This window comes from Mirounga angustirostris, unplaced genomic scaffold (genome assembly GCF_029215605.1).
Source record: "Mirounga angustirostris isolate CCGP_5_RB_7025 unplaced genomic scaffold, mMirAng1.0.hap1 SCAF_16, whole genome shotgun sequence".
Classification (NCBI taxonomy): Eukaryota; Metazoa; Chordata; class Mammalia; order Carnivora; family Phocidae; genus Mirounga; species Mirounga angustirostris.
In genome coordinates this window covers 55,593,225-55,614,857 of record NW_026991724.1, presented here as the reverse complement: position 1 = coordinate 55,614,857, position 21,633 = coordinate 55,593,225, and the positions used below count along the sequence as shown (strand labels likewise).

General features: G+C 41.1%; 2 protein-coding genes across 41 annotated transcripts in view; both read left to right on the top strand.

The window, feature by feature from the left end:
- LOC123856141 (KRAB domain-containing protein 5-like) overlaps positions 1-21,633 on the top strand; it is a 119,853-nt gene that overhangs the window by 35,705 nt on the left and 62,515 nt on the right. For 7 of the 40 annotated variants that reach the window (XM_064581833.1, XM_064581854.1, XM_064581837.1 and 4 more), the window contains one exon: positions 18,001-18,079. The exons of 26 other annotated variants lie outside the window; for them this stretch is intronic. In XM_064581833.1, coding sequence (XP_064437903.1) covers positions 18,001-18,079 — 79 coding nt within the window. Of the gene's footprint in view, positions 1-4,409; positions 4,550-18,000; positions 18,126-21,633 lie in introns of those variants that run through there. 7 more of the 40 variants (XM_064581836.1, XM_064581831.1, XM_064581835.1 and 4 more) reach the window with 2 other exon arrangements.
- Positions 4,439-6,921, top strand: LOC135362888 (zinc finger protein 678-like). Its single transcript, XM_064581755.1, is given in 2 exon segments — positions 4,439-6,559; positions 6,561-6,921. Coding segments are annotated over 2 exon segments (2,358 nt in total). The 3' UTR covers positions 6,798-6,921.

Sequence of the window (21,633 nt, the reverse complement as noted above, 5' to 3'; positions counted from 1 at the left end):
TTTGTCAGAGAGAGAGAACAAGCAGGGGGAGCGGCAGGCAGAGGGAGAGGGAGAAGTAGGCTCCCCACTGAGCAGGGAGCCCAATGCGGGACTCGATCCCAGGACCCCACGATCATGACCCGAGCCGAAGGCAGTCGCTTAACTGACTGAGCCACCCAGGCATCCCTCCCCTTCATCTTTTATGTCTATGTTGCTCTTTATAATATTCCCTGTTGATGGGTGGTGAACACCGCTGCCCTAATTCCTATGTGTTTCCCAATTCTCAGACCTATTATTGTCATGAGCCATGATTCCGCTGTTTGCAGGACCTGCTTTGCCTTGGTTAGGTGTACAAAATCCTCTCATCAGATACGTGTAAATTGTATGCTTTCACACAGTTGAGGTGTTCTTCACACATCTCCCTTAGGAAGTTCATTACAGAAATTTAATGGAGACCACCATTGGTACCGGGATTTGTTTACCTGGACCCACAGGGACAGTGCAGAAGTGAATGCTATAGCTCACCCAATTCTTCTGCATTGTATCTTGCCAATTACAGTCTTGAAAAATGTTTCCTGATGTAAACTGATTTTTAAAATTTTTAAAGTTTTCATTTATTTTACAGAGAGAGCGTGAGCACATGACGGGGGGGGGGGGTGGGATGGGGAGAGGGAGAAATCTCAAGCAGACTTCATGATGCGCACTGAGCACGGAGTCTGTTGAAGGACCTGACCCTATGACCCTGAGATCATGACATGAGCCAAAATCAAGAGTCAGACACATAACCGACTGAGCTACCCAGGTGACCCAAATTGAGTAGATTTTATCCCAGATCTTGTGTCAGATTAATTAGAGTTTGATGAGATGGTGTACATATGGGAAGATTAGGCAGGAGCCAAGCTGGGGTCAAACTGAGTGGTGGATATTGTTGGGAGAGAATTGTATGGTTTTTAAGTTTCTCCATGTGTTAAGGATAGAGGTATTGAAAGTTTTTATTCTTAATTGTCTTTCCTCTGGTGTGCGTGTATTAAAAAGCTTTGGAATATAGTGATAATACCTTGCCCTTGGGTAGAGGACAGATTTGTTTACTGTAGAGGAAAACAGAGATGTCTCCTTCTATGGCAAAAGTTCAGGAAGGTATCCTGTATGTTCCTTCAAGATACTGGAGTTTGCTGTGCTCAGGGTCTCACAGATAGGACACAAACCCACTGCATGTGCAGCATCTACCTGTGTCAGCTGGGGCTGGGGAGCTGGCGAGTGGAATTAGTGTGATCAAGAAGCTTAAGCTGTTTGATGTGTCGTGAGCCATAAGATCCCTGGACTTGAGTCTGGGAATCCTGTCTCCTGCCATCAGTGGAAAATTGTTATAGGCAAACTTGTTCCATCATACAATGTGTGGAATGTGGAATTTTTATACTTCTTGGAATTATTCATGGACCTTATTCAAAATGAAATGGGTATTTATGGGTCTGTTTCTGCTTTTATTTGTTCATTTGTTTATTAGATTGCGCCTATAAATGAAATCATACGGTATTTGTCTTTTTTGCCTGACGTATCTCAATTACCACAATACTTTCTAGGTCTATCCACATTGTCATACACGGTAAGAAACAACAACAAAAAAAGCAGAAACAGACCCATTATAAAACAGAAAACCAAACTGCTGCTTACTGGAGTGGAACGGAGAGGGATGATGGGCAGACTGGGTAAAGGGGAATGGAAGGTACGGGCTTTCAGTTATGGAATTAAGAGGTCATGGGGATAAAGGATACAGCAGAGGGGATATGCTGAGTGGTATTGTAATAGCGTTGTGCCAGATGGTAGCTATGCTTGTGATGGAGAAACATTTCTGATGCAAATGGCCATCAACAGAAAGCCATGTAGGTGTATCAGCACCTACATGGAGTAAACTAGACTTTTTTGTTCTTGTATTATGTTTATCCTGCTTTGGTACCAGGGTAATGCTGGGCCTCATAAAATGATTTTGAATGCTTTCCCTCCATTCCACTATTTGTAAGATTTTGATGAAGATTGTCATTAATTTCTTTTTTTTTTTTTTAAGTTTGATAGAATTAACCAATGAAGGTATGTAGTCCTGGGCTTTTCTGTGTTGGGAGTTTTTTTTATTCCACATTCAACTTTCATTCTTGCTAATGGTTTGAGAAGATCTCCTATTTCTTGGGTTTAAGATTCATATTTCAATCTTGGTAACTTACGTATTTTTACGAATTATCTGCGGGTTTTTTAAGTCACCTGATTTGTTAGTATGTGATTGTTGATAGCAATCTGTTATCACACTGTATATTTCTGTAGTTATCTGTTGTGTTTTTTTCTCTTCCATTTCTCATTTTGAGTTTTGAGACTTCTCTTTTATTCTTAGTTAATACAGTTAAATTTTTTATTATTTTTTGGACAATCTGGGCATTAATTTCAATGTTATTATTTATTACAGTCTGTGGTTTATTTATTTCTGATATTTCTTTGTTATTTCCTTCCTCTACTGAATTTCAGCTAAGTTTCTTCTTTTTCTAGTTCCTGGTCTTAAAGTGTTAAGAAGCAAAGTTTGGGGTGCCTGGGTGGCTCGGTCAGTTAAGCATCTGACTCTTGATCTCAGCTTAGGTCTTGATCTCAGGGTCTTGGGTTCAGGACTGGGTGAGCTGATTAGGCTCCATGCTAGGTGTGGAACCTACTTTTAAGGAAAAAAAAAAAAAGGAGAAAAAGTTGAAAAAAGCAACTTAACTCAAGCATTTATAGCATAAAAAAATTGAAAATGGAGTGTCTAGTTGAAAAAATTAGTAAAAATAAATAATGCTAGTGATGACCAACAAAATACCAAAAAAATAAGGTTTCCTTAGGGTTTTGTATAGATCATATCATCTGTAAACAGATAAATTTGCATTTTCTTTTCCAGTTTGGATTCCATTTATGTATTTTTCTTGCCTGTTTGTTCAGACTAGAATATCCCTTACTGCGTTGACTGAAAGTGGTAAAGTCCTTTCATCACCTTGTTTCTGATCATACAGGAGAAGCTTACAGTCTTTTACTATTAAATATATTAGATTTCAGCTTTTCATACATATATGGCCTTTATTAGGTTGAGGTGGTTTCCTTCTATAAAGTATAAATACTTTACTGAGTATTTCTAATAATGAAACGTTGTCCAGTATGCTCATACTCTTGTTCTGTATCAATTTGATGGTCATTTTTGATCTTCGTTAATGTGGAGTTTTAAATTTATAGTTTTCCATATGTTAAAACACCCTCAAATTCCAGGCAGAATTTCCTGTTAATTTTGTTGTAAAATGGTAAAATGTGCTTTTGATTCAGTTTGCTTTATTTTATTGTGGACTTTGGATGACTACAGGTAGTAGTTTATAGCCTTCTCTGCTTGTCGTGTCTTCCCTTGTCTTTGATAACCTAGTAATGGTGGTGTCACAGAGAGTGTTTTGATAATCTCCCTTCTGTTCACTCTCTAAAAATGTGGGAAGAGATCTGAAGTACTTTCTCATTAAATCTCTGAATTATCCAGTGAATTCATCTGGCACAAGACTTTTCTTTGTTGGGTTTTTAAATTACTTTTTCAATCTAATTAGTAGTTGTAGATCAGTTGTGAATTTTTAAATATTTCTTCATGATGGGGTCTGCCAGGTAGCTTACATCTTTTTTGAAATTTATACACATTTTTGGTATCTATTTCTTGGTATATAATTATCCATTGTCACTGCTTATTTGTATTTCTGTGGTATCAGTTACACTGTCTGCTTTCACTTCTTCACTTCGGATTTAGTTGGTTTTCTTTCATTCTTTTTCTTTTTTAAGATTTTATTTATTTATTGGAGAGAGAGAGCGCGCGCACAAGCAGGGGGGAGGGGCAGAGGAAGAGGGAGAAGCAGCCTCCCCCTTAAGCAGGGAGCCCCATGCGGGACCCGATCCCAGGACCCTGGGATCATGACCTGAGCTGAAGGCAGATCCTTAACCAACTGAGCCACCGAGGGTCTTCTTTCATTCTTTCTTGATTTTGTTAAAGGTCTGTTAATTTTTGTTGATCTTTCCTGAAAACCAACTCTCCCAATTGTTGATATTTTCCTATTTTTGCTATTTCCTATTTTGTCCGTTTCTGTTGTATGTTTAAATTTCCTCCCATCTGCAAATTTTGGGCCCATATGGGACTTTTCCTGATTTTTTGAGGTATAGGAAAGTGATGTGTGCTCCCGCATGACAAGACTACAGAACTGTATATTAGGCTATGTGGTCAGTATGTTTGCAAGTTTGTGTGTCCTTGCAGGAATGAAGTCCTGATGATTCCTTCCTAGCCATCTTGCTGATGTTCTCTGACTGATTTTCAGGTTGTATATTAGAAGTTGTCAGCATATTCATCTGAGAGTAGTAAGTGGAATGATTTTACTTTTCTCTTATTTGATATCTTTCAGCCATATCTTCACATGACATCCAGAGCTTCATGCCAAAGCCGAGCATAGAAGCTTCTTTCCAAAAAGTGTCAATGGGTAGACACAAAAATAGTGACATTGAGGATTTACACTTAATAATAGACCGGGACAATGATGGGAAGAGTGAAGGGTATCAAAGATATCATGAAGGACATATCCAGACTCAGACAGCTGCCCATAATAAGAATCTCACTGTCCAAAATGGTGAACGATACAAAACATTTTGGAAAACCTCCCTTTTTAAGTCAGCTGTTTCCAAAAACCAGTGTGATTCTGCAAGTAAAATCTCAAATCAAGTATTCAAACATACATATTTAGGGAAAGAAAGTTTGGAAAATCTGGAAAGTTACCTAGTCCCTGCTGAAAGTAATTATTTGAACCATTCTGACAAAAGGATTGGATTGACTGTTCAGTCAAATATTTCTGAAAATCAGAAATTGAAAAATGAAGAACAAAGTGCTAAGTGGGATCCATGTGAGAGCTGCTTCACCAAGGAGTCGACCCTACAGAATTACCAGAGCATTTTCAGTGGAGGCAGAATTGCTCAATGCATTGAATCTGAGGAAACATTTAAGCAGAGCTCAAATGTTGATAAACATCTGAGGACTCATTTTCCAGGAAACCATTATGAATGTAATAAATGTGGGAAAGTCTTCTATCAAAACTCTAACCTTATTATACATAAGAGTATGAATATGGGAGAGAATCCTTATAATAAATGCGTGAATGCTCTTAACCAGTCCTCCAGTGTTGGTGACCATCAGAGAATTCATGTGGGAAAAAACCCATTTGGATGTAAAAAACCTGGGAACACGTTTAGTCAATCATCAAGACTAAATATACCTAAGACAATCCATACTGGAGACAAAAGTTTCATTTTTAAGGAATGTGGCAAGGACTTTAACTGGCACTCAGCACTACCTCAACATCAGGGGATGCATACTGGAGAGAAACCGTACAGATGCGAAGAATGTGGTAAAACCTTTAAGGTCTGCTCATCAGTAAATAGACATAAGCGAATCCATACTGGAGAGAAACCTTACAAATGTGAAGAATGTGGCAAGGCCTTTAACCAGCAGTCAAGCCTCACTGAACATCACAGAATTCATAATGGAGAGAAACCTTACAAATGTGAAGAATGTGGCAAGGCCTTTATCCAGCGCTCACACCTTATTAGTCATCACAGAATCCATACTGGAGAGAAACCTTACAAATGTCAAGAATGTGGCAAGGCCTTTAACCACCACTCAGGCCTCACTCAGCATCACAGAATTCATACTGGAGAGAAACCTTATAAATGTAAAGAATGTGGCAAGGCCTTTAACCATGACTCAAGCCTTACTCAGCATCACAGAATCCATACTGGAGAGAAACCTTACAAATGTAAAGAATGTGGCAAGGCCTTTAATCAGCGCTCACACCTTATTAGTCATCACAGAATTCATATTAGAGAGAAACCATATAAATGTAAAGAATGTGGCAAGGCCTTTAGCCAGCACTCACACCTTATTCGACATCACAGAATTCATACTGGAGAGAAACCTTACAAATGTGAGGAATGTGGGAAGGCCTTTAATAGGCATTCTTACCTTACTCAACATCACATAATTCATACTGGAGAGAAACCTTACCAATGTAAACAATGTGGCAAAGCCTTTAACCAGCACTCAAGCCTTATTCACCATAACAGAATCCATACTGGAGAGAAACCTTATAAATGTAAAGAATGTGGCAAAGCCTTTAAACATGACTCTACACTTACTCAGCATCACAGAATTCATACTGGAGAGAAACCTTACCAATGTAAAGAATGTGGCAAGGCCTTTATCCAGCACTCACAACTTATTAGTCATAACAGAATTCATACTGGAGAGAAACCCTACAAATGTAAAGAATGTGGCAGAGCCTTTAATCACAACTCAAGCCTTACTTACCATCACAGAATTCATACTGGAGAGAAACCTTATAAATGTGAAGAATGTGGCAAAGCCTTTAAACAGCACTCAAAACTTACTCGACATCACAGAATTCATACTGGAGAGAAACCTTATAAATGTAAAGCATGTGGCAAGGCCTTTAAACAGCAGTCACACCTTACTAATCATTACAGAATACATACTAGAGAGAAACCTTAACAAATGTAAAGAATGTGGCAAGGACTTTAAGCAATGGTAAACCATGATTCCTGATCAGAAAATGTATTGTGGAGAGCATTTTACAAATAAGATGAAAGTGGCAAGCCCCTTACAGTACTTAATAAGCCTTACTCAGCATCGGAGAGTTCCTATGGATGAGAAACATTACAAAAGTAGAGGATGTGGTAAACCTCTAGAGGCACATACTCAACATCATAGCTATCATACAGGATAGTAGCCGTAAAGTATAAAAGTTGCAATGCCTTTAACTGGAATTCAATCCTGAATCAGTATCCCAAAATGCACACTAGATTCAAATCCTACAAACGTATGAATGAGGAAAGACCTTTTTTTTTTTTTTAAAGATTTTATTTATTTATTTGACAGAGAGAGACACAGCGAGAGAGGGAACACAAGCAGGGGGAGCGGGAGCGGGAGAGGGAGAAGCAGGCTCCCTGCAGAGCAGGGAGCCCGATGCAGGACTGGAGCCCGATGCAGGACTCGATCCCAGGACCCTGGGATCATGACCTGAGCTGAAGGCAATCGCTTAACCAACTGAGCCACCCAGGCGCCCAAGACCTTCTTAAATATACACTTTAGAAAACATTAGGGAGTACAGAAAGGAAAGTAACTTCAAAAACATAAATATTTAGAAATGTATTTAATTGAACATCAAATGTCAATAAATGTCACAGAAATCAATAGAAAGCAGTGCATCAGTTACTCTGTTTAGACAGTACTCTACATCAGAATACTTAATTATAAGGAATAATACAAAGTTAAACATATAGATGACGTATATGCTCATATGCTTCAAAAGATTTACAAGGGGGGCGCCTGGGTGGCTCGGTCGTTAAGTGTCTGCCTTCGGTTCAGGTCATGATCCCGGGGTCCTGGAATCGAGCCCCGCATAGGGCTCCCTGCTCTGCGGGAAGCCTGCTTCTCCCTCTCCCACTCCCCCTGCTTGTGTTCCCTCTCTGGCTGTGTCTCTCTCTGTCAAATAAGTAAATAAATAAAATCTTTAAAAAAAAGAAAAATAATAAAAAAGATTTACAAGGGATGGATTTTTGCATAGGTACAATTAATTTCAGTATGTGCTTTTGTTTTATACTGACCCTATGTGAGATTTGTGACTAGTAAATACCAATGCATATCTACTCTCAGGCCACTCTAGAAAATTAACTTATGCCTAGTGGATGTGTGAAATTATGTGGCTGAATGTTGCTTCATCAAAGATGCAATAGGCCCTTAGGTGGGTTTTATGCATATCTAATTTTACATGGAAGGTGAATGAGAGTATGATACACAGTATACGAGGAAAATCTAAATGGAGATGTTCTTGGTTATAACATTAATGTAAATTACCATGAAATAGGTGTTCAGGATATCATTCCCCATTCATTAAAACTAAAAAAACTTCCTGGATATTATAAATAAAATGGTTTACTAATTGGCCTTTAAGGGAAAAGAGATGGCAGTCCAGTAAACTACTATGTACCTTCATAATAGCAATCGTTGTAAGATGAGACTGTCAGTGGATGTGGTTGAAATGAGGAAATCAGCACAGATACCAGAAAGAGAACAAGTAACTCTTCCCTAAAATGACATACAATTGTGCATTCATATTTTTTGAGTTACCTCGGGCCTGAGAATGTTTTAGTATGGACATTGAGCTGTTAAAAACTTAAAATCAGCCACTACAAGATGCCTTCTTTTAAGCCTCATGGTAACCAGAAAGCAAAAACCTGTAGTAGATACACAGTAGATAGGGAAAAAAGAATCTTAAGTATACCCCTATAGAAAATCATCAAATCACAAAGATACAGAGCAAATGAATAAGAAAGGGCAAATAATTCTAAAACAGACTGGAAACAATGTAAAGAATGACAACAGTAACTCCATACCTGTATCAATGCTTACCTTAAATATAAAGGGACTAAATTCTCCAATCAAAAGTTATAGACTGGCTGAATGGAAAGAAACAGAAGACCCAAGTATATTTTCCTTCAAGGGGACTCACGTCAGCCTTAAGAACACACACAGACTGAAAGTGCAGGTGTGGGAAGAGCTGTTCCATGCAAAAGAAGCCAAACGAAATCAGAGTAGTTATGCTTACATCAGACAAAATAGACGTTAAGCCAAAGACTGTAGTAAGACACAGCAGTGTTTGTAATTATGTGATGTTTTGCAGAATAGCAAAAAGGATTTCCAGCGTTCTGGTTTGTACACTGTTTATGTACCTCTGTATCTCAATGTGTCCCCTAAATGGCTAGTTGATATTCAAAAACCTATTTCTGTGTTTTGAGGGTTGGGGAAAAAACACTAAATGACAATTTGAGAAAAACTGACTGCTTCCAGATTTGGATGTGTGTGGAAAAGTACCATTGCAATGATAGTCTTGGTAATTTACTGTAACAAGTAGCTGGTAGTTTATTAAAACTGACTTGCACAAGCTAATAAATCTTTTCCACAGTACTCAGGTTTCTAACCTCTGGCTGTTACACATTGCGTACTTTTTCACACTTTATTTAATTTACAATGTTCTCTGCTATTTAAAGCCCCCAAATAACTAACTTGTCCTTTCAGGAGGGTTATCATAATACCCTTTAGTAAGAGTCCTGATACTATTTCTGAGCAGCTTTTCTTTGTTTACAAGCAAATGGTAGGCATTGTATGGGTCACTTTTGCAATACTTCTGGTAGTGGATTTAGTTCAAGTTGGGTTGTTTCTGAAATGTACATCTTCACATAAGAAAACCTTACATTCTGCTTTGATTTTTAGACTACATGTGAGTAAAGGTTTTATACATACACTATATATGCATTTACCAAATACAAAACACTCATTTCCTGTTCACAAAAGTTGGCTAATGTGTACTTACGAATTGCTTATAGTGAAGCTGTAGGTTTGTATATTTACGTAGCATCTTTATTAAGAAGACATTTACTTCTGTGTATTGCCTTTTGCGCTTTGAGCTATATAATCTTCTGTGCACTGCATTGTTGTGTTGATTTGGTCAAAGATTGGATGCATATGAGTCACTTCTAAAAACTAGTTTTGTTCGATAAATATAGTAGTAGTCTATGTTTTTCAAATATAACCTGCTTTCCCTAAAAAAATAAAATAAAGGAGTCAATTCAGCAAAAGGGTCACTTTTGGAATACTTAACGTACCCAACATCAAAGCACCTAAATATATAAAGCAACTATTAATAGACAAGAACAGAAAAAGAGACAGCAATACAATAGTAGGAGACTTCAATACTGCACCTTCAATAATGCACAAAAAATCAATAAGGAAACATCAGACTTAAATGACATTTAGCAGATGGACTTACAACATTCCATCCAACAACAGCAAAAAACATATTCTTACCACATGCACAAGGAACATTCTCCAGTATGGATTATATATTGGGCCACAAAACAAGTCTTAATAAGTTTGATTGAAATCATACCAAGCATCTTTTTCAACGACAGTGGCATGAAACTAGAAGTCAGTTGCAAGAACGAACCTAGAAAAATTACAACCATGTGAAAAATAAAGAACATGCAGCAGCATTACTCCTAATAGGCAAGACATGGAAATAACTTGTGTCTGTTGTCAGATGAGTAGATAACGAGGTGCACATCTAGAATATATGCTGACTATAATTAACAATACTATATTGCCTATTTGAAAGTTGCTAAAGAGTAGCTCTTAAAAATTGTCACACATGCAGAGAATTGTAACTGTGAGGTAACGGATGTTAACTGTGGTAAATGTTTTGCAAAATATATACATAAATCATTAAATTGTACACTTTTAAACTTACATGTCAGTAATATTGAAGAAAACTGGAAAAAAGTTAAATAAGCAGATTAGGTATGAGGTTAAGATGAGAGTGGTGATAGCTAAAGAGTATGAAGTTTCTTAGGTGGTGGTAAAATGTTTGACAATGGTTTGCTTATACCTATGTGTGAATTGGTTAAAAAGCTGTCAATTGTACACATTCAGTGGGTAAATTATATGGCATGTAAATTATATCCAAATAAAGCTGTTTAAAAAGAACCAAAATAAGAAATCCCTGCATAAGAAGACCTAGTATTAATGACAAATACCAAAGACTAAATAAATTCAAATATTAATTAAACACAAGTATGTGCGCGCACACGTAAGATTTCAAATGGAATTTGGCATTTAACTTTCTCCTCTGTTTTAGTATTTGTGATAATACAAAAATAATTTTTCAAAGAAGTACATGGTATGGACGTTCTGTCAGATTAGATATACAGTGTTACTAGTGTTAAGTTCAGCAGGCTGATGTTGGATGAAGAAAATGTGCGGAATTAAAATCTATATTAGTTTTCTCCAAAGAATCAATAGAACGGACATGCACATATCTATGTATATTTTTTATCCATATTTCTATAGATCCACAGATAGAGAAATAGATACAGGTTTATAATATATAGAAATCAGAGTGGAAGATTTCCTTTAATGAATTTGCTAATACGATTGTTGAGAGTTGCCAAGTTGGAAGTCTGCAAAGAAGGCCAGCAGGCTGGCGACCCAGGGAGGTGCTGATGTTGAAGCTTGAGAATCTGTAAACAGTCTGGAGACAGACATAGGTGAGTAGGAAAAAGTACCTCTGAAATACACAGGTAATTCCTACCTTCTCTAGAATGGACTGTCTAGTAAGTGATATGGCCTTATTTGGGTAAAACTTTAATATAAACTAAATGGAAACAAACCAGAATTACGGGAGGGTGTTTAATTACATTGTTTAATAATATCGTCAAGGACCATATTCACAATGTGTGCCGCTGAAAGGAGTAAGCACTGCCACTTTAGGTGGAAATTCATGGCCTGAAGATGTGGAGTGATACTGTGGGGTAAGAATGAGGGCCAGGGAATAAATGGAGAATACAAGAGTTTGGGAGCTTGGGGTAACAGAGCCACAAGGGAAGAGAGGACAGGATCCATGATAGTTTCTTAGGGCTGCTGTACAAATCTCACAACTGGCTGGTTAAAAAACCTGAAGAATTGTTGTTCCACAATTCCGGAGGTGTTGAGACGTCTGAAGCCAAGCTGTTGGCAGGGCCACACTTTATCTCAAGAATTAAGTCTTTCGGGGCGCCTGGGCGGCTCATATGGTTACGCGTCTGTCTTTGTTCCGCTCAGGTCATGATCCCAGGGTCCTGCGATCCAGCCCTGCATCAGGCTCCTTGCTCAGCAGGGAGCCTGCTTCTCCCTCTCCTCCTGCCTCTCCCCCTGCTCATGCTCGCTCTCTGTCTCAAAGGAATAAATCTTTAAAAAAAAAAAAAAAGTCTGTCTTCTAACTTCTGAGGACTGTCAGCTATCTTTGACCTTCCCTGGCTTGTAGATGCATCGCTCTGTCCCTGCCTTCCTTTTTACACACCACTCTGTGTCTATATTTCCCTCTTCTCTTGATGCCCGGGTGGCTCAGTCGGTTAACTGTCTGCCTTCGACTCAGATCATTATCCCAGGGTCCTGGGATCAAGTCCGGCTTCGGAATCCTTGCTCAGCCGGGAGCCGTCTCCTCCCTCTGCCTGCAACTCCCCCTGGTTGTGCTCTCTCTCTCTCTGACAAAATATTTTTTAAAAATAAAAAATAAACTTCCCTCTTCTCAGTAGGACAGCAGTCATTGAATTGGGTTTACCTGAATCCAGTATGACCTCATTTTAGCTTGATTAAATCTGCAAAGATCCCACTGCCCAATAAGGTTACAATTACATGTAGTGAGGATTTCGACGTGAGCATATTTGATTGAGGCACGCTATGTAACACAGCATGATGAAAAGGCATTAGGTTAAATGCCCCGGAGGGATTAAAGTGCACTACGGGTTTTAAGGTTGGGGGTGGGTGTATGCAGGGACATTAAGAACATGAGGGATATGTGTGTTGAGGGAATAAGAGGGTGAAGGAAATCATGGGAAGGAAGGGGATGATGGATGAGGAATTGGCAAAGGGAGTTTAAAGGCAAGGTTGGGTAAAAGGCATGCAAACCTTACTGCCTAGGAAGCGTTACAGAACATAGGGGTGGAAGGGGGATAGTTGCTTGTGAATGGAGGTCTGGGGGTGTTCAGTGTTTCAACCAGAGATAAAGGGTGGAAAGAACAGATGATGCCTGGGGAACATAATGGGCATAGAGAGTTAATGAGGTGGAGGGGGATCATTGGAACTGGGAGAATAGTGGACATCAGTAGACGAAAGGGCCCATGAGAAAGAGGGAGTGTAGGGTTGTGGGTAATGGGTTCAGGGTCATGAGGAAACTAAGGACTCCTGATAAATGATGGCTCGGATATTGAGGACAATGGACATAAAAGACAATAGGCTAAAGTTACTGGGTTTGGGGGTGGGGAGGGGATAAATGACAATAGAGGAGGAGGAAAGAATGCTTGGAGGTTCTTGGTACAATGGAGGAAGTTTGGACTGAGGGCTCTAGAATCAGGCAAAAAATGGGTTTATTGGTATAGAGGTCTAAAATGCTACTGGTGGGCTTAGAAGAGCAATGAAGAAGACTAGGAGGGTCATTTTCAGGGAGAGAGTTAGGTTTCATGGAAATCTAAAGGTCCCAGGTGGAGAGATTGAGGTCACAATGGGGGATAGAGAGGAAGGACAGGACGGTTGAAGCTGGGGGTGATGGAAATTGCAGGGGTACATTTGGAGGTCACTAATTCTACACATTAATTCTCTGATTTGCACTTGATTCAAATCTGTCAACAGTTTGTAATTCCAGCCCATGCCAATAACCTTACTTACATGTAATACCTAGTACTCCTTTCAGTTGAATAGGTAGTAAAGGACCATAGGTAAAATTTTGAGTAAACAGTGAGAGTCAACATTTTCTCTCTACATGGAGATACCGTGCACAAGGTATGACCTTGAAGGAGATCATGTGAAAACCATGAGAAAAATTGGATTCTGCCAACAACCTGAATGCTCCTGAAGTGACTGCTGACCTAGGTTCCTGAGAAGATCCAATGCTTCATGAAACCTTGATTTTTTTTTTTAAAGATTTTATTTATTTATTTGAGAGAGAGAGAATGAGAGACAGAGAGCATGAGAGGGAGGAGAGTCAGAGGGAGAAGCAGACTCCCCGCTGAGCAGGGAGCCTGATGTGGGACTCGATCCCGGGACTCCAGGATCATGACCTGAGCCGAAGGCAGTCGCTTAACCAACTGAGCCAACCAGGCGCCCCATGAAACCTTGATTTTAACTTTACTGAAATTCGGACTCAATAACAGCAGAAATATATATTTAGGAGCTCCTAAATACTTGAAATTGGTTATGGAACTGATAGAAAACAAATACACATAGGCAAATCATTAATTGTAAAATTAAAATTACAGACTTGAGATGCCTGGGTGGCTCATTCCGTTAAGCATCTGCCTTTATCTCAGGTCATGATCCCAGCGTTCTGGGATCGAGTCCCATATCAAGCTCCTTGTTGAGTGGGGAGCCTGCTTCTCCCCCTGCCGGATGCTCCCCCTGTTTTTGTGCTCTCTCTTTCTCCCTCTCTCTGACAAATAAATCTTAAAATTAAAAACTTATAAAATACCTAATAAAGTAAAAATTTCCATTATCACCCCCAATCATAATAGCTTGATCTTCAGGTATAACAATTTGTGAGGTTGAAGTGGAGCCTCCCTCTTATGCAATTTCAGAGTAACAGACACTGAAATATTTTGTATGTGGTTCAATGTTTACATAAATAATGTCATACCAGACTTACTGTCAAATTGCATTCCTTAATGCTGCACGAAGCTGGCATTTTCACACCAGTAGAAATGAGTCTACTGCAGCATGAAAACACATCCCACAGTAAGTGTAAATACAACATCCTTGTTGAAATATTCTCCTGTTTTTACAATTTAGTTGAATGTATAGATCTGCAATTATGCACATGCTGTGTGGATCTTTGACCTGTACACATCTGTCTTAACTGGGTGGCTCTGGGACAGAATATTGTTGCACCATCATGACTTGCATTCTTACACTGAATGGACAGTTTCTACATTACCTATGAAAAAACAAAACAAAACAACCCTGTAGTGTCCTACCAACTATGCTTCCACTGTTAAAGAAATTAAACAGGGAAGCCATAGAGGGAAGTGTCTCCAATGCCTCAGTAGTGTTTGTAAGGAAACCACATCTTAATTCACGGTCATTACACTGGAATGGGAGAAAACTTAGGAGCAAACAATTACAGTCAAATAGGCCTTCCAAAAATCAGATAACTTCTTAAGGTATATCCAGTCAAACACTGTCCTTGCTTCCCTTCCACATCCTCTCATTAAAGACTGCGCTCGAATGGGCACCTGGGTGGCTCAGTTGGTAAAGCACATGCCTTCCGGTCAGGGTCATGATCCCAGGATGCCGGATCGAGTCCCACAGCAGGCTACCTGCTCAGCGGGAGCATGCTTCTGCCTGCCATTCCAACTGCTTGTTCTGTCAAATGAATAAATAAAATCTTTAAAAAAAATAAAAATAGGGGCGTCTGGGTGGCTCAGTCATTAAGCATCTGCCTTCGGCTCAGGTCATGATCCCAGGGTCCTAGGATGGAGCCCCACATTGGGCTCCCTGCTCTGCGGGAAGCCTGCTTCTCCCTCTCCCGCTCCCCCTGCTTGTGTTCCCTCTCTCGCTGTGTCTGTCAAATAAATAAAATCTAAAAAAAAAAAAAATCATAAGGAAAATACATTTACAGTGCTCTACTGTATTTATCCAAAAAAAAAAAAAAAAAATCTCTGTGTAAGTAGACCCATGCACTTCAAACCCATGTCTTTCGAGGGTCAACTTCAGTTTCTAATAGTATTGTCCCGGAAATCTCTACGTGTTTATGTTAAATTGCTCATTATTTGTGTTACAAAATAAACAGGAAATTGGTTTAGGTAGAATATAATCGTACAAAAAGTTTCTGCTAGGCAAATTTAGGAAGAGAGAACTGGGAATATCCAATTAGCAAGGAGATCAGAAGTCTAGGAAAAAAAAAAAAGGAAGCCTAGAGCCCTCTGCCTCTCCAGCTCCACCCAGAACCCTCTCTTCTGAAGCTTTTCTAGGTCTGGCCCCACCCTGGGTTCTCCCGTCATTGAACAGATTAGAGCAGGTCAGAGGTTTGGTTCACTGCTCCTCCCACATCTCAATGGTAGGTGCTAATGTTTGACACCCCAAATCAGATATGTGGGAGCAAGTAATAAGGGAGCAGAAGGCAAGGTAAGGACAAAAGCAGAAGCTGGACCCCACAGCCTCTGTACCACCATACTCCTGGGTGGGACATGTATGACATTCCTCCAGGAAACTCCCAACAGTCTTAATGTTAATGCTTTGCTAGAGGGAAAAACAACCTTAACCTGACAATAGCAAGGTCTCCAGTATCCTGAGGGTCTTCTTTAGCCTATGAAAATCCTTTTGGACACCTTCCTTTTTCCTTACCTCCCCCAACTCCATAGTGTATAATCAGCCGTTCCTTACAACCACACTGCAGCAGCTTTCTTCCCATTGGTCCTGTCCCTGTGCTTTAATAAAATAACCTTTTTTTTTTTTTTAAGATTTTATTTATTTATTTGAGAGAGAGAATGAGAGAGAGCACATGAGAGGGGGGAGGGTCAGAGGGAGAAGCAGACTCCCCGCCGAGCAGGGAGCCCGATGTGGACTCGATCCCGGGACTCCAGGATCATGACCCGAGCCGAAGGCAGCCGCCCAACCAACTGAGCCACCCAGGCGCCCATAAAATAACCTTTTTTTGCACCAAAGACATTTCAAGAATTCTTTCTTGGCCGTTGGCTCTCAATCTCACCAACATTCCAAAACTACATCACCAAGATTGTATGTTTGTTTGGTGCCTTACTTTCTCATTAAATTCTGTGCCTGAAAGGGGTTGGGACAGGCCCCACCAGAACGTGCCACTTTGGCATGTGGATTATTTGGACCTGAAGGCAATCAAGACCCTGTGGGCCCAAGAGAAACTTTTGCTCCTCCCTTGACTATAGAGAGCAATCTAAATTGGGGGCCCTTTCCAAAACGAGGGTTATTACAGGAGATAAATTTTACTTGAGTGATCCCTCTGTGTGGCAGAGCAAACATCTAATTACCAGTGTCAGGGAGCAAGAACTCACGTCCTCTTCAAGGGTCTTTCTAGCTGGACTAAGAATCAAATTGACATGAGACAGATTAACAAGAGAAAATCAAAGTTAATGGCATTTGTACAAGGAATCTACATAGACGTGGAAATTTTAAAGACAGCCAAAATGAGGTATATATGTGATTCTGAACTGAGGAGAAGGGGGTAGGGATCTGAGATTTCAGAGGAAAGGAATGTAATTCGCAGGGCAATAGGAAAAGCAGATGTTTGGTAGACATTTGCCCTACAATAGAGATGAGTCACTCAGAGAAAATCGATTTGTTAATAACCTTTATTCTGGAAAAGACCTTCAATTTAGATTCTTCTATGTGGTTAAGTGAGGGACAAACATTTCTGCTTTCAGCTCAAAATAATCCATACACCGGGCGCCTGGGTGGCTCAGATGGTTGGGCGTCTGCCTTCGGCTCAGGTCATGATCCCAGGGTCCTGGGATCGAGTCCCGCATCGGGCTCCCTGCTCCTTGGGAGCCTGCTTCTCCCTCTGCCTCTCTCTCTCTCTCTCTCTCTCTCTGTCTCTCATGAATAAATAAATAAAATCTTAAAAAAAAAAAAAAATCCATACACCAAAGTGGCACATTCTGGCGGGGAGTGGGGGCAGCTGTCTGGAACCTCTTCACCAAACACCTGCTCTTCTCCTTATTACCTTGTCAATTGCATTTCTTTATCTTGAAATCCCACACTCCTACCCCCTTCTTCTTGGTTCCGGGATGACATACATACCTAATTTTGCCTGCCTGACTTTGGAATTTGCATGTGTTTGTGGATTCCCCTATGTCCATATGTGTGCTATTAGATTTTATTCTCACTTGTTCATCTGTCTCATGTCAATTTAATTCTTAGCACAGCTAGAACGACCTTGTAAGGGACAGGAATTCTTACTCCCCAAAAAGGGAACAGGGCATTCTTGTTCCATGACAGCTTTAAGAGCCAACCCGTTCAGCACCCCGTTTTCCATTTCTGAACATCTAGCAGTCACCCAGGTTTTAAAGAGTAAATATACATATATATTGTGAAATGGAAAGAGGACCAGGTAGTACTTTTCAACTGTCTCCATTTCGACCTTAAGTCTCTACTTTGTAATGGATTCCGTTCTTGCTAGCTTATCTTTTAGCTCGGGCGGAAGGCCCAGTAGGCAAAGCATTCCAGGAAGGGAAAGGAAACTACACTGTCAAACAATAGGGCCTGCCCTGAGCCAGCAAGACCCCAAATGCCTAACACCAATACAGTGACCGGCCTGACCTCTACCTCCCACCTGTATGTATCACCACCCTTTGCCCTGTATTTTCTTTATCCAGATCCGGAAGCACATTCAGCAATTTGGAGACCATCTTTGAGCTGTTGCTCCACCGCCTTCTCTGTGGTGGCCTTCCTGAAGTAAATTCCTTTCTTGTTTTGCTGCTGATGGGGTTTTGGAATATAGGTGAGGTTCAGTGGCGTGGAGTCCGGAGCCAATGACTAAGAAAGAATTCTTGAGACATCTTTGGTGTAAAATGGCGGTTATTAAAGCACAGGGACAGGACCCGTGGGCAGAAAGAGCTGCTGCCCCAGGCTTGTGAGGGGTGGCTGATTATATACTATGGGGTTGGGGGAGGTAAGGGAAATGGAAGTTTCAAAAGGATTTTTGTATATTAAAGAAGACTCACAGGCAAGGAGACCTTGCCATTGTCAAGTGAAGGTTGTTTACCCCTCTAGTAAGGCATTAACATTAAGATAGTTGGGAACTTCCTGGAAGAATGTCACACAGGTCCCACCCAGGAGTGGGGTGTGGGGGGAGGTTGCAGGGTGTCCGCTTATGCTTTGTCTTCAGCCAGCCTTCTGCTCCCTCATCATTACCACTCATCTGTTTGCTGTTGGCCAGGGCGCAGGGAGGGGTGCAAGAGCCCGTGGCTCCTGGGGTCCCAAACGGACCAGTTTTGGCCACTCACTGCTGACAAAATCCAAGGCAGAAAGACACATTGCGGGGGGGGGTGGGGGGAGACAAGAGAGGAACTTCTTTCAGGGAGGCCCACACCTGGGAAGACAGCCAGGTAATGTCTCAAAGACTGTCTCCAAAGTGCTGGAAATATTTCCAGGTTTATGTAAGAAAAATGGGGGGGGCAAAAGTGAGGGGGTACCTGCAGGCAGGCAGCCAAGGTCAAATCTGTCCTTGTCTGGGAGTCCATCGGGGGGTGGGGTCTTTCTGGCTCGGGGCGGTCCCGGTTGCTTGACGAGTAGCTTCAGTTCCCTTCAGGGGATGCTTTGCCCTCAGGGTCTTCCTGCTGAGCCAGGAGACAAGCTGGAAGGAACCCAGCGGGAAAGTCTGAGGTCAAACCTGAGGCAGCCAAGGTCGTCTTTCTTGCCTTTGGATTTTGTCAGCCGTGAGTGGCTGAACTAGGTGTGGGACCACTGGAGCCAGGTGTTCTTGCACTCTTGAGTCCTGGTTACAAAATAATTACTGCAGTCAGTGGAATAAACACATCCTTCACCTGCCATAGTTAAGATCTGTGTGTGTGTGTGGTGAGAACACTTAAGATAGCCTCTTCTAGCAAATTTGAAGTGTACAATACACTCCTATTAACTACAGTCACCATGCTGTGCATTAAACATTCAGTGCTTATGCATCCTGCATCATGAACCATTTCACCATTTGACCAACATCTGAACATTCACCCCGTCTTCAGCCCCTGGGAACAGACATGCTAATCTTTTATAATTTTGCCTTTTTTTAGATTCTGCATATATGTGATTTCATACAGTATCAGTTTTTCTGTGTGTGGCTTATTTAACTTAACAGAATGTCCTCTAGGATTATTCTGTTGCTGCAAATGGAAGGATTTCCTTCTTTCTGGAGGCTGATATATGTACAAGAATATATTAGATGAGGTACCTTTGCCAGGAAAAGAGCTAATACCAGAGATGAACTTTTTTTTTAGACTTTATTTATTTATTTGAGAGAGAGAGCATGAGTGGGGTTAGGGGCAGAGGGAGAAGTAGACTCCCTGCTGAGCAGAGAGCCTGATGTGGGGCTCAATGTGGGGCTCAATTCCAAGACCCTGAGATCATGACCCCAGCTGTAGGCAGATGCCTAAACGACTGAGCCCCTCAGGCGCCCCCCAGGGATGAACCTTGTATAAAGAGCGGCCTGCCTGGTGTGGCAAACATTTGTTTGACAAACATTTGCTCTTTCCTTTTTCCTGTGAATATACTTCCTCCTTTCTGAAATTCTAAATCCCTAGCCCCTTCTCCTTGAGTCACAAGGGCATGTAAGCATCAATCGCCTATCTTTCAATCACCTGTCTTTGAGTCTCATATTGTTGCAGGGTTCTTGTCTCAGGGAGTCAAGGAATGAATCTCATGGACACGAAAGGGTGAAGTGAAAGTTTATTAAGTGAAGGTGAGAACAGAAAGAGAAAGCTCTCCAGAGTGAGAGGGGTCCTGAATGGGTTACCACTAAAGGCTTTTATGGTTGGTCTTTTATTTATTTTTTCTTTTTTAAGATTTTATTGAACACTGACCAGGGAACTTAAATCTTTTTAAAGTCTCTACCACTGATAGCACTGTGATTACTTCTCTTTTGAATATATCATCTCTGACGTTTAAGACAAACACGATGGTCTGGTTATGTTCCCTTATGTCTGATTTCTTTACACCTCGGTATTTCTACACATCTAGGATTTCTGTGAGCCTGGTCGTGTAGCCCCCTACCTATCTCTTCCTACCTAGCCCCACCTGTCCCTTACTCAGTATCTTTTTTTTTTTTTTAAGTTTTTTTTTTTTTATTTATTCATGAGAGATAGAGAGAGAGAGGCAGAGGCAGAGGGAGAAGCAGGCTCCCTGCGGAGCAGGGAGCCCGATGCGGGACCCGATCCCTGGACCCTGGGATCATGACCTGAGCTGAAGGCAGACGCTCAACCGACTGAGCCACCCAGGTGTCCCCCTTACTCAGTATCTTTGAGGTTCCCATATTAAGAACTTTGTTTTCCTCTTGTGAACCTGTCTTGTGTCTGCTTAATTATTAGAAGGACAAAGAATTATGGGGCACCTGGGTGGCTCAGTCGATTAAGCATCTGCCTTCGGCTCAGGTCATGATCTCAGGGTCCTGGGATCGAGCCCCACGTTGGGCTCCCTGCTCTGTGGGGAGTCTGCTTCTCCCTCTCCCTCTGCCTCTCTCCCTGCTTGTGTTCTCTCTCTCTCTCACTCACTCACTCTCTCAAATAAATAAATAAATAAAATCTTAAAAAAAAAAGGACAAAGAATTGAGAACAGATGAAGAAAAATGTTTTCCTCTCCTACACTTTCATTTTGTTGGCAAAAAATGACCTCCGTGCTTCAGAGCCAAAACAATGCAAAGGCAAAGTTTGGGATAAAGAGGAACAGTACCTTTCTTGCTTTGCGAGAGGGTGCAGCAGTTTAGGGCCTTCAAAACTGCAAGCCACTCAGAGGAAGGGTCGGGGGTTTTGTAGGGAAATACAGTGCTGTGGGAAACAAAGGCAGAAGAAAAATTATTAAATTTCCTTACTACTTGCAGCCCTTTGGCAAGCCCTTGAGGTGGGCAGTTACATTCCTGTAGGGACTCAACTGCCTGGATGTTGACACTTTACTAAGGGCAAGAGGTCATCTTAGCCTGACCCCCAGGATCCTGTAAGTCTACTTTAACATATAAAAATTCCTTTGGAAACTTTTTATTTTTTTATTTTATTTATTTGCGATTTTATTTATTTGCAAGAGAGACAATGAGAGACAGAGAGCACGAGAGGGAGGAGGGTCAGAGGGAGAAGCAGACTCCCCGTCGAGCAGGGAGCCCGTTGCGGGACTCGATCCCGGGACTCCAGGATCATGACCTGAGCTGAAGGCAGTCGCTCAACCGACTGAGCCACCCAGGCGCCCCCTTTGGAAACTTCTTTATCTCCTGCTCCCCCTCCCCCTAAGATACATGTTGGCAATCATCC